The 19,210-nt window shown below is 49.3% G+C and overlaps 1 protein-coding gene across 5 annotated transcripts in view; it reads left to right on the forward strand.

The window, feature by feature from the left end:
• The window catches only part of LARGE1 (LARGE xylosyl- and glucuronyltransferase 1), a 492,234-nt gene that overhangs the window by 462,218 nt on the left and 10,806 nt on the right, over positions 1-19,210 (forward strand). For 3 of the 5 annotated variants that reach the window (XM_081059772.1, XM_081059774.1, XM_081059775.1), the window contains one exon: positions 5,889-6,167. In XM_081059772.1, coding sequence (XP_080915898.1) covers positions 5,889-6,167 — 279 coding nt within the window. The remainder of the gene's footprint in view (positions 1-5,888; positions 6,168-19,210) is intronic. The other 2 variants (XM_081059773.1, XM_081059776.1) reach the window with 1 other exon arrangement.

The following is a 19,210-nucleotide window of genomic DNA, read 5'->3' on the forward strand; positions in this document are numbered from 1 at the left end:
CAGATAAAAGCTAATAGACAAAAGTTCACATCAATCGTTGAAGGCAAATTTTCCTCAACATCTACCCTACAAGTAGCCACCCCTAGGGATAGTGTAAGATCAGATAAGATTACGCATGCCTGGAACTCAGCCCTGGCACCTATTCAAAGGCTCCCTAAATGATCCCGGCACAAAAGGACACTAGACTTGCAAAGGGTTCTGGGTTCAAATCCCACCAGCTCTTTTACTTCTTGCCTGGTGATCTGTTATGGCCAGGTGAGCAAGCCACTTGCCACTTCTGTGTATTTTTCTCCTTCTATAAAGGGTTGAATGAGTGACTCTCTGTGAAAGCCTTTGGCACATACTTTCAAGAAATAGTTGCTAGATGTGAACACCCTGACCAAGTATCTGCACATGGTAGGGTATGTAGGAGAGGTAAGATGATGCAGGAAAAAAAGAGGGGAGAGGGAGTGAGAGAGAGAGAGAGAGACACCTGGGTTCAAAGTCCAGTTGCACCACTTAGTAGCTGGGTGAATTTGGACAAGTTAGGGTTTTTGAGCCTCACTTTACTTACCTATGAAGTGGCAGTAATATTGTCAAGTTATATAAAATAAGAGTCCAGAAAGTACCCAGTGAGTTGTGCAACAAATGTTAGTTTCCCTTCCTTTATATATATATAAAATATATATATTTTTTACCTCCATGCTGGCTATGAGATTTGCTATCTGTAATTTACGATTAGAAAGAATTTTTTACAATGATTAACAACCCAAACCTGTCCTTTTATATACACTTGTTATCAACAGAAGAATACAGGCAAAACAGAGCCCCTCTTCCTAGGCCAGCCAGAAACATCCTCCTGGCCATGTCTTTAAGGGACCCTGCAGGACCTTTCTTCACAGCCCGCTCCCAGGAAAGCCTCAGCACTTCTCACATCCACTGCAAGCAGTGAGCACAGAGGCCTTTCCTTCAAACCACACATACACCCCTGTGTGGCAACCACATGGTCCCCCCTAATGCAGTGACAAGTATCTCCATCCTGACAATACCTCAGAGAACCCCAGGAATTCCACACCCTAACGAGAGATGCGTAGTGGGGCGGAAGCAAAAATTATGAAGCTAAACCGCAAGCTGATGAAGACGGTAGAAATCCCTCCTTCCGCTCCATCCTACACATCCAATTATGATGCAGCAAGCTGACTGGCGCCTGTTGGATTGATTTTTAATTTAAGAAACATTTCGGGTGTGTTTGTGAACCTTTGAGTCAGAAGTAGGCCCTACGTGCATGCCACAATGAATTAGGGGAGGCGGGGTGCGGGCTCCCGAGCCCGGCTCCCCCTGGAATTCCGTTCAGAAAGAATGAATGTCGCCAGCCACAGCTGTGGGGCTGGCAGGTCCGCTCCTCTCCCAGCCTCTCAGGAGACTTCCCTCCCGTCCTGGCAGCGGACATGAATGATTGGGAGGACAGAGTGGGATGACTGGGAGGGATCCTGACCGCAGCATTCTTGCCACCTGGCCAGGAGACACCTGCTCTTACCTGTCCCTTTGACAAAGTTGGTGAATACGAACTACAGATCGTGTGGCGGGTGGGTCTTCTTTCTGTTTTCTGCCAGTGGAGGAAAGAGAACATTAGCTCGGCTCACAGATCCCACACGGTAGAGCCATGCTGCTCTGACTAGCCACACAGCAAGCAACACATGGCAGCTTGTTAGAAATACAGATTCTCAGGCCCCACCCCACACCACAAAACCGGAATCTCTAGAGTGGGCCCAGGAACCTGTTATAATAAACCTCCCAGGTGTTGCTGAGCGTGCTCCAGTCTGACAAGCACCAGTCTAGAGAATGAAAGGTAATTCTTTCTTCACATAGCAGCCAGAGTGATCTTCTAAAAATATATAGCAGGTGACATCATTAAAATTCTGATGATTGCTCAGACTCGTCATTGCTTAGACTAGTCATACAGGGGCCCGCTGTGATCTTCAAGGCCCCCTGTGACCAGCTCCCTGCCACTCCCCACATGTCCTCTCCTGCTGCTCCTCACTCGTCCATGTTCCAACCACACTGGTCCTGTTTCTTCTGGCCTGAGTGTCCTAAGTCACTTTTATCCCAAGGGCTGTTCCCGTATATGGGAAAGCTTTTTACCCAGATTTTCTCAAGGCCAGATCCTTCTCATGATCAAGGTCTCAAACGTCACCTCTTCAGCAGGCCCTCCCTGACAAGCCCTGACAACTACTCTTTATTATCCTGTTTCCTGTCTATTGCCTCTCTGGCCCTCACTTCACTCGGAATTTATCTTGGTGGCTTTGTCTTCTCCCCCTTCCCCCACTAGAAAGAAGCTCCAGAAGTGCAGGAACCTTATCTTTCTTATTCATTCTGGGGGCCCAACACAATGCCTGCACGTTGTAGATATTCAATAAATATCTGTGGGGTGCCTGCATGTCTGAAAGGCAGAAATAGAGCCTAAGGAGGAAATTACAGCTAGCGTATACCGAGTTCCTGCTGCAGAGCTACTTTGGTGTCAAATACTTTGTAGTAGTGTCGTAAGTAGGCTTGTGCATATGGCGACAGTCCCAACCCCTGCTTGTGTCCCATTTGCTAATGTCCCATGGACCAAAGCAAGTCACAGGGCCAGACCAGAATCAGTGAAGGGTATTACCACAGACAGAGAGGACTGACTTACAGCCGAGAATAATACAAAGGTATTATTCTCCCCACTATGTATCTGTGGAAATGGAAGCTCAAAGAACCATCATCAGGGATACTGACAGCTGAGAGTGCAAACCCAGGAGTGTCTGGCCCCAGAACCCACAGTGGCAGCTCGCACCGTGCAGCCCGCCTGGCTCCGGGGTACCAGAGTGGAACTGGCTGCCTTGTACGGAGTGAGTGCCCCTTTCCAGCTGAGTGGCGCCTGCGAGGACTGCTTTAGCCAACTGACATTCCCGAATTCCTTCCAACCCTGGTCTTTGAGGTTTCTGACTCCCTTATCTCAACACAGATCATGAGGCCTCCTGTCTTAGGACTCCCTGAGGTCACCTCTGCCAGACATCTCTCTGGCCATTCCTGAGCCTTTGTCCTCCTCATCCCAGCGTGAAGCGATGGTGGGCTCTATGGGGAACTGGAGAAACACATGGGACAGTCAGGCCTGTGGGTCCTAGAGTTAGCTCTTCACTCATCCATCGTCTGTTCTTCAGCAAGTCATGCCCCTCTCTGAGGCTGAGCTCTTTCATCATAAAAATGATGTAATCAGAATAAAAAGAATCTCTGAGATTCTTCCCAAGCCGACGATTCTATAGTTTTAGAATTAATCATTGTCTCTTGAAACACTCTCCACGGGCCCAGGTCCCCACTGTGCCAGGTACTTGATGTGCCTGAGACCAAAGAAAGACTCAGCACAGAACTTCGCATCAGAAAGAGCTGCACAGGGACGAACCTTGGGAACAGGTATGGGGAGAGACAGCCCTGAGAGGGGTCAAGAAGATGGTGGCTCTTTGAAGCAGACCCCAAGAGAGACTGAGGAGAAGAAAGGAATAGGGAGAAGACGACACCAAAGGAAGAACACATTCTTGTCTGAGGAAACAGGCAGTGAGAAGATATTTGGGGGACATTTCTCTCAGCTTAACATCAGTCCACATTGAATACAGATTTGGACCCTGGGTACTGGGATCAGACAGACGTGGGTGTGAATTTTGCTGCTCCGCTTCATAGCTACGTGACTTGAAAGAAGTCCCTTAACCTCCTTGGGCTTCCTCACCGGGATAACTGTGCTGAGACTCTCAACTTTATAGAGTTACTGTGATTGTGACATGATACTAGCCAAAATGGGGCTGGTGCATTGTAAGTAACAGATAAATGATAGAGATTCATTGTACCATTATCACATTTTATATGTTAATCATCATTACGATGACCCTCAGTTTGCCGCTGTTGGTGAGGTCCTGGCAGAAAGCTTGGTTCTCAGGGAGAAAAGCTTGGGAGAGACGGGGCCTAGTGGCAGAGAAACAGAAGTGGGTTGTGTCATCATTAGTTCTTGCTCCCTGGAGGTTCCATGGAACACCCAGCACCATTTCCTGTAAAGCCCACGTGGACGTGACGTGTATCACACCAGCAGCACCTTTCTCCTGAGAACCTTAAGCATTTTATGTCTCTGTTCTCACTCTAAACTCTTCTCAGAGCTGGGAAGAAGGGCTGTCCAGGCAGGGCTTGTTTCCTGCTTGGAAAACTCAGAGTCAAAAAATCAAAGACCAAGTCAGTGGGAGAATCCACAGCAGAAGCTGGCTTCTCTGCACACCCAAATGTGTCTCCCACACCCCAGTCCCTCTAGCAGCTTTTATACCCACATATTAGGGATTATTCTCGCCCTTTATTCCCCAAATTTCAAAGGATTTGTACAAAGACCTCTCCCTTCCAAGTGCAGAGGGCCCCCCCCTCCCCCGCCTTTTGCGGAAGATGAAACTGAGGTGCAGGCGGGATCATTGAAAACCCCAGATTCACAGAGCCCAGCAGAGCCCAGGGGCCTGCAGCAGAGGCCGAGTGCAAATTTCAGTGAGATCAGGCATTGTGGAGAATGTAATGCCTCTAAAAAACCCAGCTCCGGTCAATTTGATTAGCAAGTGTCATCGAGAGTAAGAAATGGAGGGCATTTGACCCCATGAATATCTTAATCCTCCAAAGAGAGAGCGGAAGCAAATCTGGGCAATACCAATTCACAGAATTACTGAGAGGAAGCTCTGAAAGTCCTTCGAGAAAGCCATTGACATAAGATAGGTACACCCATTTTCTTTTGTTTAGAAGCATAGAAATGCCCGGCATCTATTTCCTGGTAATTGTCCGAATAAAGTGGGCATTCTGAACAGGAGGGAGACTGCTGATTATGTACCTCTTGCTCGGTAGGGGAAAAAATTGAAATAGGCTTTGCTCTTTCTTAACCATAGATTTTATGTAACAGGTAGTTCTAATGCCTTAGGGGAAAACAAAACAAAACAAAAAAACTATCTTAATAGATTTCCCTTCAAACATTTGTTACAGAGCCCTCTCTCTCCGAAGCCCCTTTTGTTTTTTTAACTTGTTCTTCTCCTGCTCTCCTTGGCTGGTGCCTCTCAGGTAACCTTGAAAAATGGCTCCAGCCCTAGGACAATAAGAACTCTGCAAAATGAAGACGGTGCCCCAGGCCCACTTTTGTGCCCAGCGCACAAGTGTTTTTCCATTCCCTTTGCCAAACACCCAGTATTTTCTTCTCACCATCTCCAAGGCCCTGTCCAGGTACCTGTCTATCCATGTTGGGTCCAAGTCCAAGAACCAGAGCTGACTAGACATCTGGCACCTCAGTTCCTTCATCAGGAAAATGGGGAGAAGGATAACTGGTGTCCAGGGTTGTTCAGAGAATTCTGGAAGGTGCCGGCCGCATAGTAATGAGTCAAGTAACTGTAGTTGTTATTAGTCTTGTTTGTACTGCTTGCTTCAGTGCTCCTTGTAACTCATGGCCTCGGTTTGGCTAAATCTTCTGTGGCTGGTCACTGCTTTAGGAGATCAGCAGAGCTGTTTATCTTTGCTGGGAGAGGAGAGGTGTAGCAGTTTTGAGCTGGAAGGGCATCTTTAATATATCGTTTAATATAACCTTCTGGGGAACTGAAAAGAGCAGTATGAAAAGAGAAGGCTCATGGTGGGATGTGACTCGATACCATTCACTCAGCTGGAAGCAGACAGAGATCAGAAGCGGCCAGGTAAGTGTCCCTAAGCCCATTTTATAGATAAAGGAGCTGAGGTTTGGCGATTCGCCCCAGTCGCACAGTGATTGGGATTCAGGTGGGTTGACCAGATGTCCATGGAGGTGGCGTTCCCCCCACGAGGCCAGGTGGACGATGCGTGGGTGGGGCCAGGTCCCCGCAGCTCACCTTCCCTGTCTCTTCCAGGCTCCAGATGCTGGAGGCCATCTGCAAGCACTGGGAGGGGCCCATCAGCCTGGCCCTCTACCTGTCGGACGCCGAGGCCCAGCAGTTCCTCCGCTACGCGCAGGGCTCCGAGGTGCTCATGGGCCGTCACAACGTGGCCTACCACATCGTGTACAAGGAGGGCCAGTTTTACCCCGTGAACCTGCTGCGCAACGTGGCCATGAAGCACGTCGGCACGCCCTACATGTTCCTGTCTGACATCGACTTCCTGCCCATGTACGGGCTCTATGAGTACCTCAGGTGAGGGCCCGCGGGGCACAGGTGCGAGCCTGCCAGGGCCAGGATGCCCCTGAGGGTCATCCTCGAGTCCGTCCCTTTCCTCTTGGAGATGGGTCAGCGGAGACCCAGAAAGGGGCGGGGCCTGCCCACATCCACCCAGAGACAGAGCTCCTGACGGCCGGGTTTGGGGGTGCCTCTAGGCAATCGTCATCTTCATTTTCCTCATGAACAGACTGGAGCCCCAGTTTGCCTCATGGAAGGTTACTGACAGAGCTTGGTCTGGGAAGCATCCCCTTTGTCTTCTAGTTTTGGGTCAGACAGCCTTCATCTAGCCATTCTAGAAAGATCATTGCCTATTCTGTGAAACAAATCAAAGTGATGGCGACGGCTTGTGGAGTGTCGGGCACTGTTCTGAGTGACTGACAAGTAGGATTGCATCCCTCCCCTTGCAGTCCCTGCCATGGGTACTACTTATCTTCATTTTCCCCATGGGAGACTGCAGGAGTGAGACTGAAAGCCATTAGCCCAAGGTGACACACCAGGTGAAACGGGACACAGCACGGCCAGCCTGACTCCAGGCCTGTGCCCCCCGGCCACCGTGGCCACCTCTCTGACTCTCCAGTGACCCTCCCCGTCTGTCCCCGGGCAGAGGGCTGGAGAAAGCACTGGGCTCGTGAAAGGCTTATGTGGCCATGTGGGAAGTGACATTTATACGGAATAACAAACATTCTGAGCTGAACAGGACTATGACTTCATATAGCCCTACAGTCCCCATGAGGAAACTAAAGGCACAGGTGCCAGTGGTCAGTATTTTTGTCCTTTGTGGCTGTCGTCGGTCAGCGTGGCTGGTCTCTGCTACCGAGTCACTGCTTATCTGCACCAGGCACCATGAGAGGTGGTTTGCACATTAATTCTCCGGCTGGATCCACTCAGCAAGTCTAAAAGGCAGGCATGGTGACTTCCTTTTACTGCGGGAATAGTGAGGCTCAGAGATGTAAAGTGTCTCGCCCAAGTCCGTATCGCTTCCCCTGGATTTAAACCAGCATCTGCCGGACTCCAAGTCTGCAAGGCCACTCTGCGTCATGCGTGTCTGCCTGTTTTAGGTTTCTGACTATCCCAAACGGGGCAGAATCTGATCTCTCCCTCTTGCCCTCCCTTTCTGTGTGTCCGTCTGTCTGTCTGTCTCTCGGTCGTTCTCTGCCTTGCTGTCTCTCTCTGTCTCTCTCACTCTTAAAATAACTTCCTAAAGAGTTGAAACCTTTTGTACTGAAGCCAGTGAAGGTGTGGTGTGGGCACCCTCCCTGCCCCACTCTCTCTAGGGAAGGCACGCTCTCTCTGTCCACTTCTGAATCAGGTTTGCTTCCAGGGTTTGCTTGGGGGTTCGTGGCCTCAGTGCCTCCCCTGTGAGCAGGAGGAGCCGCTTCCAGCCTCTCTCTGTTAAGAACAGCGGCGTGAGCCAGCTTGGCAGCATAACCCTCCATCAGGGAGGATGAGAATCATCTTCCCAAACAGCATGAGCTGGGACACAGAGCCCTGTGAACCCCAACTCCTGACCCCCCACTCAGGGCTCTAGGAATGGTGCTGTCTTTCTCCTGCTCTAGCTGGACCTTGGAATCCCTGTGTGTGGAATGAGGGCGACCTCATGTGGCCAGATAGGGCTTCCAGCCCCAGATTCCTAACAGACTCAGATGCCTTGCAGTTTGCAGGAGACAGGCTCTGGGTGTCAGGCAGGGCTCTCCAAGGAACAGATGGTGGGGATGAGGGCCACCTTGACCAAGAAGAAAGAGGCTTCAGGATTGGACCATGGCCCATCCTCCACCCTTCTGGGGCTCTTCCGCAGGAAGAGTGAACTGACGCCATCTTAGCCTGTGTTCTCTACTCTCCCCATCCAAGCACTATGTTACTGTTTTACCGCATCATATTTTGAAAAACATTACACGTGAGCCAATTGTGTTTTTACGTTGTTTTCCTATGTTGTGTCGATCAAAGACACGACTAAATGCTAATCGAGACCTTACTCAATGCTGACGTTTTAGTTGGCCCTTAGCCGCCTTCACAGTATATATGGTTCAGGAGTTCTGGAATATTGCACATTGCTCCTAAAACTCCACTCCTTTCGTCACAGGCGCTCTAGAAGTCCAGGGACCCTGAGTTGAGAACATGATGATGCCCAATCCTTTTTTAGTAGACATGCGGAAACTGAGACCAGAGAATTGGAGGGACTTGCCCATCCCAAGTGACAAGATACTGTGACCTTCCTGATTTTTCTTCTCCCCCATCCATAGTATCTTTTCATCTTTTCATTCATTTAGTAGGTAAACATTTATAAGGCACCTACTGTGTGCTCCCAGATCTGTGAATCACTCAGCTAGGAATCACAGGGCATGTAGAAAGCAGAAAAAAGAGTTAACTAAAGGTGCAAGTTCTTTAGGTATGGTGATGAGGGTGTCCAGGTATTATTAGCTAATCTGAGGGTGGAGAGAGCTCAGGAAAGAATGGCCTGAAGAAGTTAGATCGAAACAGAGGCCTGAAGGCTGAATTGGAGTTAACCAGTAGAGATAGCAAAGTTCTAGCTAAAGGGAGATATCCACTGGTGACATGGCCAGAAATGTAAGGCAGAGTGGGTCCTGCAGGACTTCTCATAAAATATGCTAAGGACGTTGGACTTCATGAGGCATGGGGCAATGGAAAATCACTGAGAGAATGGCATGATGAGGTGTGCGTGTAAGGAAGAACATTCTGGTTCCATCGTGGAAGGCTCACAATCAGTAGGACCAGAGGAAGAGAGATAAGTTAGGGGATTGCTGCATTCACCCAGGTGAGAGACAGAGAGATGATGGAGGCCCAGTGAAGGGGTCAGAAGTGGCAGCGGAGACAGGTAGAGGGACGAGGGAGAGACTCTGCTGCTGAAGTCAGTGACAGTCTGCAGAGGTGTCTGGACTCTGAAAGGGAAGCTCTTGCAAATGTTGCCACCGGCGACTTCCTCTGAGGGGCCCGTACTGCCCAGAAGTCCTGCCTGCTGTGGCGCATTTCTCCTGCTGGCCCCTCTTGGTCTGTGTGCCCATGTCATTCCTGGACTGAGGAGACTATCGTGACGTTGACTCTGAGTGTTTCGGCAGACAGGGCACTGGCTGAGACCCCGGAATCCTTGTTGCAGCTTGTGAGCTGGAACAAGGATTCTGTGCTGTAGCGAACTGTGTGACTTCCAGCAATTCTCTTGTTTTCAGCCTGTGTCCTCATTGTAAAAATGAATAAATGGACTTTTATGAGGAGTCACAAACTCACATGCCCACAGGGGCCTGGACCTTGGTCTAAAGGAGCCAAGAATGCTGTGTCATAAACTAGGGAGATTGCAGCGCCCATCTCAGGCAGCTGGCGTCTCTCCATTCCAATTGTGGAATTATTGCTCTGGAGGGAGCAGAGAGCAGGGCTGAGGTCTTCATATTTTCTAAGAGGAGCTAGAAATCTAGATTTTCATATGTTTTAATTTTTAATGTTGGCAACTAATTTTTTTTAGAAAAAACCAAACACTGTTAAACCAGACCAACGTGTCCTCGGACTGAAAGGCACCACCGACCCCACTCCAGACCACTAGTTTGTGACCTCTGACCTAGGTAATTCCTAGGCACTGGAATTTTGAGAACTGGTAGGGGATGTGATTCTGTCAGACGCCCAAATAAGCATGCACTGTCCTTTCCATATGAAGATAAGCATATTGACTTGCCATTGGCTTAAGGGAAAATGTTTTCCAGTGGGTGGGATAGATTTATTGCTGGTCCGAACACGAAGAGTAGCTGTGCTTTGTGACCAGCGTTATTGCATTGGTGGTTCAGGATGCGTTTAAGGGTACTGTTTACTGACGTGGTCGTGGACCCCAAAACGCCAGTGGACCCTCTTGGAGACTGACTTCTTTAGCATAGATGTCCAACAAAACATAATACCTAAGTATTGTTAAACCATTACTATTTAAAATGATGATAGTTATAATTTATTGAATCGTTATCATGTGCCAGCACTCTTCCAGCTGCTTTGTGTGTACTACGTGTAGTTTTCACTCTTCTGTGTGAGGTTAAGTGCTATGACAGGTGACCAAACTGAGGCCCCAGAGAGGTTAACTGTAAGTGTCAGAGGAAGAAGATGGCCTGCCTCCCACAAAAACCGGCTCACTTATGGAAGGGGCCAGATCACTGTGAGACCCCAGAATGCCAGAGCAGGCTGATTGGCATTCTCTCATTGGACCCCCAAACACTCATATCACCCTTTTGGGGGGGCCTGCTTGGGTACCAAAAAAGTTCAGCATCACAGCTCCCTGAGCAGCTGCTTAGCAACCAGCTAATATCACAGCAAAAACAAACAGATCAATTGGAAAATAATGAAATCAGTTATATGCATGGGCATAGCTACAGAGTTTCACAAAAATCTCTCTCCCACCCCTTCACCTTTTCTTTTGAAGAATGAGCTTGGAGGTGTGCAGCTTTCACTGTTGATTTCAGAAATGTCAAGTGAAATTCAGCAGGGCATGGCAGACCTGCTTTTGAATTCAGATTCTGGCATACATATCAAGTATGTGACTTGGGGGAGCGTACTTAGTCCCCCAACCCTCTGTCTCCTTAATTACTAAAGCGGCTAATAGCCTCTTGTGGGATATAGTAGGTACTCAGCAGAAGTGACTTTTCTGTCCTTTGGCCTATTCCCAGCACTCAGGATTGAACTTCTTTGCCAAACCCCCACCCTCACCTCCTACCGTTGCAGACCCTGCCACCTCGAGTACAGCCTGGGTCACTTTGTTTAACCCTCTCGATTTTTTTTCTTATACAGTGAGAAACTATATACTCATATTCATGCATTCAAAAAAAAATACTTTGTGAGGACCTACTGTGTGCCAGGCAGTGTGCTGCTGTGTGACAGTGCTGTCCCTGGAGTCCTTCAGACCTGCATTTCAATGCTGAGTACTCTTTCCTCAGCACTTACTCGACCTTGGGAAGGGCACTTCACTCCTCTCACTTTCTTCATATTATTTCTTCCCTCTTAAGGTTCTGGGAAGATTAAATGCGGTCATATTCGGAAAGCCCCGACCACCATGCCTGGAACATTCCTTATGGCACGAATGTACATTGCATGTCTGCTGTGGCCAGGTGCTGTCCTAGGTGCTGGGGCTGTCACGGCGAGCAGAGCAGGCCCGATTCCTGCCCTCTTGGGGTTTACATTTACGGAGCTCTTCCCCTAGAGGGACTGCTGGGGCTGTTTTTGTCAGCAGTACAGACACAGAGAGAAAAGATCCAGGAGTTCAGACTCACAAGCAGGTAACCCAGTGTGAATGGGCAGGGCAGGCTCGGAAGAGAGGTGGTAGTTGAGTTCAGGCTTGAAGGATTAACAGGTGTCAAGGCGTGAACTGTCATGGTTTGTTTGAGGAATGTTCCAGCGTGGCAGAGGGATCAAAACTGGAGAGCCTAAACTGCTCCCCTCAGCTGGGACTTCCACATCCATCCGACCGGGCAGATTTCTCACCTCTTTCACCAACCCTGCCGAATCCTCGTCTTTGTTCGATGCCTAAAGCTTAAAACGTCTCTGCTGTGCTTTGCAGATATTGCCTTTGCTTTCCAGGGGACTAACGTGCCACCCTGGGCAGAGACTACATTCTGAGAGTGCACAGGAATGGCACATTTCAGTTTTGTTCGCTTCTCTCCAGGATGACGTCTAACCGCCCTCCCCCATCACATTTCCCCTGGCACACAATGGCTGCTCTATAAATACTTGTTGAATGAGTGGAGGCATTCAAACAAGGCCAGTAGAGGTGGCACTGAGCAAGGCCAGCTGGCCGCCTCCCAAGAAACATTAGCAGGTGGCATTTCCTTAGGTTGATTCATCATTTTAATTCTGTATATAGCATTTAATGTTTATTGAGCACTTACTATGTGCCAGGCACTGTTACAAGCACATTCCCATGTAGTTTGTCATTGGACCGCACCATTCATGGTACAGGTGAGGACATTTAGCATAACTAACATGCCCCTAAGCACAGCATTACTGAGTGGACGAGCTTTTCCTGGGCTTATTTAGAGGCATTCTATGTTTATCCCGTTTATTGACCCAGTTGCCTGTGGGGCCCATCTCCATCATCGTCATGATGGCCACGATCGTCAGCACAGGAGACGTTTATCAAGTGCATTCTGTGCCCTGGAGAACTGTCTTAACCTTTCCATGAGATATTCCTTTTATTCCTCCCCAAACCCGACTGCCCAGGTGCAGACCCTGTGGTAGAAAGATATAACCTGTTGGAGCGCACGTGCTGGTGGTGTCCAGCTAGGACCCTCTGCCCCAGGACTGTCTTCTTGACTTCAGAGCTGTGCCCGTCCCTCCCATGACCCACAGCCAGCATGTGCCACAGTGCAGTGCCAGCCCAGAGAAAGCGTTCCCGATGCCTGGCCATGGTTGCTAACAGTAAACATCGGGCAAAGGGGCCATTACACAGGGGAGTAGGGATGTTGAGAATGACATAAGATAGTGAATACGGAGTTGCTAGCACAGAGCGTGGCACCACAAAGGAGAGCTGTTTCTTTGTTTGTTTGTTTTCGTGTGCCCCCAAAGCTCATTCCTAGCTCCTGTTCCTTTCCTGCCCCTCCCTGAAGGACAGGTTCTTCCGCTGGGTATGTTAATGCCGTCAGTTTGGGCTCACCTCTTGCTGGGCTCTCCAGCTGACTCTGCCCATCTCTGGCCTCTCCCATAATGCCTGCGTTTTCCGTGTATACTCTGTGGGCAGCCTTATCTCCCTCATTTGCAAGTCCTGGTTTTTGTCCACGCACACCTCCGGGAAGCCTGTCTGTCAGGAGCTCATTTTCCAGGCAGCTGTAATAGAATCCAAGCAAACCCTATTACCTGGCCTCCAGTTCAGGGGTGTGAAGAAGGGTGGGCTGCACCTGCAGATAACAAGCCCAGCATAACTCTGCTCCTTCCTCCCTCCCCCTCCGAGGTGAGTGGCTGAGTCCCCAGAGGTGTTATTCCGGGGATTTCTCATTGCTGTGGTTGAAAGCCATGCTTGCATGTAGTACTGTGGAATCGAGGTAATTTAAAGGCGTGGGTGAGGGGGCAGCTGATGACAACAGGGCTTCTCATAGCTTCCCAAGTCACACACACACGTGTGCACTCACACACACACAGGAATGCCCTTCCCTTCCCCTCACTGATTGATTGAACCTGTGGCCACTTTGGTCCTGCTGCTCCTCACCATGTCAGCTCCCTCCTGGGTTCAGTTTGCACCATGCCCACATGCTAGTTCCAGGAGAAAGCTGAAATCCGAAAAGTGCGGGTGAACCTCAGGCCCCGGCCTCAGCTTTCTCTTCACACGGGATCACCCAGCTGCGCCCACCTCTCCGCACAGGCAGTCCACGAAGGACCCAGGAAGGAAGAGACATGTTTACAGGTGCCCTCCGTGTACCAGGCGCTATGCTAGGCGTTTGACAAACCTTACCTTTTTATGACAACCTAGTCAACAGTAAGTGCTTTCGTTCCCATTACACAAGTGGGAAGATTAAAATGCAGATCCATTTTCCCAAAGGCCCTATGTATTTAAGTGGCAGAACTACAATTTCAACCCAGCTCTCATTTCCAGGAGGCCCTCTTCACAGTACCATCCCCTCTGCCACATATGACAATGACAGATTGACAGATTGAGTCCTTCAGTCCCTGTGTATTTATTGAGCACCGCCTGTGTGCCTGGCAGTGGACCAGACTTAGAAACAAAGCCACGAAGGAGGCTTGTCCCTCACCTCAAGCCTAGGAGAGCTGACAGGTACCTACTCAGGCAACCTGCGTGTTATCACCACCCGCCATCCCCAATGACATAAATAGCCTGGGATGAACCCATCCTAAAGAAGGCCCATCATCAAAGGGGACACATCCAGGCCAGCAGAGGTGGTCAAGGAGGCGCAGGGTGGCAGGCTTCTCGTTGGCTGTTCACAAAGCCTACAGCAAAGAGTGACGCTTTTCTGCCATTTCTGGGACAGATGGACACTCCAGCACAAGTTTCTTTCCCTCCTCCCACCCCCCTTGAATATAACTTTCATATAAGTCCCTGGGAACTTGGACGAGAAGAGCTTGGATTCCTTACAACTTGGGTTTGATTAGACAACGAGCTCTCTGACATTTGATGCTATGGACCGGAATGTGGAAATCCAAGACTCTCAGAGGCAACAAGTCTCGTTCTCTCCTGAAATGCTGACAGCAGCCCCAGGGCCGTCAGCCCCAAGGTTCCCAGCAGTTTGTCACTTGTCAGCATCAGCCTAGCCATTCATGCCACCTCCACAGAGAAATCAGCTCAGCCAATTCTGTTACAGGAGCAGAAGCTCACATGGGCACAGCGGAGGATCCCCTATGCCTGTCCAAGGGGTAGAGACAACAAGAGGTACCCGAATGGTAACCAGCATCCCGAGGGCTGATGCACAAAGCAGCTACCCTGATCTCAGCCAGAGCGAGTGGGGAGACCCTTCCCAGAATTGTGGGGTGGTGTTCTCAAGCTAAGGACAGAGGAAGTGGCCTTTAGCACCACATAGAACACATAGAAAGAGGCGTCAAGAAAGATGACAAAAGAGAGAAAGTTCTGTTCGATTTGACAATGAGGGGGACGTCACTGACCTTAGTTGGCTAGATCCAGGGAGTTAACGGCAGACTATTATAGTTTGAGAAGCTCCAGGGGGACAGGGGAACAAAAGGAAATTGCTCGTGTAGGAGGCTCAATAAGCCAATAGGCTGGCGCGCATGTCTCCACGTCTCCAAACACCGCCGGTGTTCTGGCCTCCGCCCCACTTAGCTGCTCCGAGGTGGTATGTGCCACGGGGACGAGATTGCCAACGCAGGCGCATAGCGTGCAGGCAGCAGCGTCCCGTCTTCCCCCGCCACTCTGCCGCCCCTCCCGTCTCCACAAACTCTACAAAGCCCATGGCTCCAACTGTAAAGTCACCAGCTTAACAGATTGGGCTCAATTAGACCCTATGATTTTTTTATCTTTCCAGCTTATTTCTAAGCTGGCACAGCCTTCATGAATTCCATGATGATAAAACTACCAACGGTTATAAGACGAATTACTTAAGTTCTCAGAGTTTGAATGCCTTCCTCGGTAAACGGGGAATACTAGTACCTCTGTCGTAGGTTTCAATGATGAAAGAAGGAACGTATAGAAGGCACTTAGCACAGTGTATATTGAATACATGGAAGCACTTTTATGACCATTTACTACGATGTACCAGGCATGTTCTAAGAAATTCAGTTTCCCCAAACGCTACATGCTTTCTTATTTTCAGAGCTTCCCAAATACCTAGAACCCCCTCTCCTGACCTGGCTAACCGCTGCTTCTTAGTCAGAACACAGCTGGGTGATGGGAAATTCTCCATGACTACACCCGAGAGTCCTGCATGTCTCCCTCCCTCCGTACCTCCCTACACCGAGCTCTGTAAAGACAGCGGTTAAAGCTATTCATTCAGCTCAATGATACCCAATATCTATGCGTGGCTTCATAAATATTCATTAATCAATGAATATCTTATCTTACTTCTCTTAATCACCAAATCTATGAAGTATTTATTATGATCAAGATAAGGAAACAAAAGAGAGTTCAGAAAATCACCCGTGATTACACAATTAGTGAAGCGGTGGAGTAGGCTCGACATCATCTGATTTCAAAGATTATGTTCGTTTTCTCACTATTAGCCTCCCTTCAAACGGGCATCCCCTGAGAGAGAGCCAGCCCTCAAATGTGTTGAAAATCATTTTAGTGGGCTTTTCCTGAAATATCCGAGTACCTGGCCACGTGGATATGCTCGTGGCAGCCGCACAGCTGGAGTCGAAGAGCGTAAAGATGCTGGCACAGCTTCCCAGGTCTCGCGTCCCTTTCATCTCCCCACCTGAAGCGTGGTGGCCACTGCCTCGACCAGCCTGCCTGCCTCCCCACACGCCCACACCGGCCCTTTACAGCACTGGCCTCGCCCCACAGCTGTCTGAGTCAGCTATCCCCCCAGTATAGACAGACCCAAACAGGAGATGATTCCAAACCCTCTTCTTCCTGTTGAAACTCAGCTCTGCTTTCTCATTTTCCTTTACATCCTCTGATCCTCACAAACACCCTCTGAGATGAATGCTGCTGTCACCATCCATGTCTTTACAGATACGGAAACTGGGGAACAAAGAGGTTAAGTAATCAGCCAGGGTGTGAACTTCCGCAGCCTGGCCTTCGCCCGCCCCACTGGTGAGGTGAGCTCGTAGGAACTACGCAGTACGTCCTTGTCTCTTATTTCTCTGAGATCCTTCCCCATAATCTGTTCATGCCAGCCACTGGTGCTGTTTTCTTGGTGATAGAAACCTGCCTCTAGGGCAAAGGATGGGGTTAAAAGAGAGAGGGAGGGAGAGTGTGTGTGTGTGTGTGTGTGTTACACAATTAGTGTGTGTGCACAGGATCAACTGCCAGGACCAGCTGGGTAATTTTAAGCACCAGGAAGCGCATTTACCTAACAGCCCACCCTTTCATGCTGTTTCTTTGACTTAACACTGAGCCTCCTGAGAGCCTCCAGGCTCCGCCACCTCCACCCCCTCGCTGGCAGGGAAAGCCAGGTACTCACTCACATTCCCTCTCCTGGTCACCAGCTTTCCCAAGGGGGAGCAAAACAGGCTATGAACTATTTCCATACTTGGGTCAGTTGAAAGGAGAGGCCGAAGGAGGAGAGGAGACTGGGGGACTTCAAACATAGACACTGCCCAGCCGACAGTTTTTCCTCTGGTCAGCTCCACCGACTGGATGGGGTGAATTTGCTCTGTCAGGGACACTGGAACTGTGATTGACACGAGGAAAGACTCGGAGAGCTGTCTGGAGCCCGAGATCTAATAAACTGTTTCCATAGACAAGCCAAAAATCTTTCCTGGTTAGAGCAATCTGTTGCCTTTTCTGAGTCCTCTGCTCCCTCTCTTCCTCTTGCAACAGGCCCACCAGGAACCTGACCCAGGAAAGAGGGAGGGGGCTCATCTGGTCACCAGTCATTCTAAGTCAGACACTGTTGTCAGGCTCTAGGGCGATTCTCATTTCATCCTGACAGCAACCCTGATTGACAAGAGATACACGTTATCATCTGCATGTTACAGATAGGGAACCTGTGGCCGGGAGAATTTGAGCATCGTGCCCAAGGTCATAAGAGAGAGTGACAGGCAAGATTCGAACCCAGTGCTGGCTGGCTTCAAGTCACTTGTGGTCACTGTACCTTCCATTACAGCAGCAGGGGTCTGCATTTCTTCAGTAGATACCTAAAGTTTCTTTTAAGAGTTATTCAGTCCAAAAGTGCTGTGGTAGGTTGTAAATATTTCTGAAGGGTTCTTGGACAAGAAGCAAGGATAATGTATCATTCAGGATTCTTCAAAGAAACAGAACCAGTCGGATGGATGGATGGATGGTTATTGTAAGGAATTGTGGGGATTGGCAAGTTAGAAATCCATAGGAGAGGCCAGCAGGCTGGAAACTCTGTGTTACAGTCTTGAGACAGAATGCCGCCTTCTCCAGGAAAGCTCAGCGTTTGCTCTTAAGGCCTTCAACTGATTGGATGAGGCCCACTCACATTATGGCAGGTCAGGGCCATTATTTAAAGTCAAATGATTGTAAATGTTAATGACATCCACAAAACAGCTCACAGCAACACGTAGGCAAGTGTTTGACCAAACAGCTGCACGTCATAACCTAGCCAAAGTGACATATACCATTAGCCATCGGAGGTAGTGACCATCGTGTCCTCAGTGCTTACTATGCGCCAGGCGTGGCCCCAAGCACTTCCACATGCTCTCGCGCTTTTCATCGTCACAAGGTTTAACAAGAGCATGAACTCTGAGACTCAGAGCGGTTACAGAGACTTGCCCAGGAGGCATGGTGGAGCCAGAGATAGAAACCAGGTTAGTCTGATTGCTACTATGCCAGACTGCCTTCCAAAATCTTTCCGTTTCAATCTAGATGTAGCAGTCTGAGAGGGGTGAATGAAGTGACCCAAAGTCACTCAGCTTGTCAGGGCTGGCTCCAGAATTCAGGTCGCTTGGCTCCTAGTCCAACCTTCTCACCTCACCAGACTACAGACTGCCCCTCTGTTCCCAGAAGATTCTGCGTTTGAAACACTCCATCTCCTGCAGGACCCGCTTTCCAGATAAATGGTGGCAGCGAATTATGCAACCCTAGGTGGTCAGCCCCAGCCAGGGTGGGGTGTACTAAGAGACCGAAGGTACTAGGCTGCCGTTACCATCTCAATGAGCAGATGTGCTCAGAGGCGGTACCCCGAATCCACTTTATTGCTGAAACAACTTCATAATGAGACCTATTCAGGACATCAATATCGAAACCTCCTTGAACCGAGTCTGAAATGGACCTATCTAGTGACAAATCCATCTTCATGGCAGTTTGTGTTCCAGTGAGATTAAAGGGAATTTGCAGAAAGCACTCCAGAGTCTGATGCTGTCTATGAAGAAGGGAGATAAGGCTTCCTAGGACTCCATATAAGGCATGCTGCTTACCGGGTCTAATTTACTCTGGGCCTCGCACTGTATCGTTCGGGATACAGGATTGTTTGGTTGCAAGCAAGAGAAACCAACAGTAGGCAGCTTAATTAAAATAAAAAAAATCCAAGGAAAACAAAACAACAAATAGTTGACTGGTAAATCTTTTAAGATCAAAGTAGGATTTGTAAAACCAACACTTGAGACCTTAATTAACCCACGCAGCTCTGGACCCCTTTGCAGCAGTATTGCAGAAGCCTCTAGAGTGCTGGCCGGTATTACTGCAGGTCAGCCCCATGGTTTCCAGTCTCTGCTTCTTTGTCCAAATTTCCAAGAGTGAGAAATGGATTTGTTCAGCTGGAATCAGCTCTCTGCCCCTAAACATGCTGCCCTGCCCTAGGCTTCCTGGAGGACTGCATTGCTCTGGGAGCTGCCCCTTTGTACAGGGGCCATGAGAGGGGGCGTTATCTTTGAGCAGGGCACTCCAAGAAGGAGCTACTATAATAACCGTGATTGTGATAGTTATTTGAGGCTTTTATAGACAGAGACTTCCA

The sequence above is a fragment of the Rhinolophus hipposideros genome, assembly GCF_964194185.1.
Source record: "Rhinolophus hipposideros genome assembly, chromosome: 9".
Taxonomy (NCBI): Eukaryota; Metazoa; Chordata; class Mammalia; order Chiroptera; family Rhinolophidae; genus Rhinolophus; species Rhinolophus hipposideros.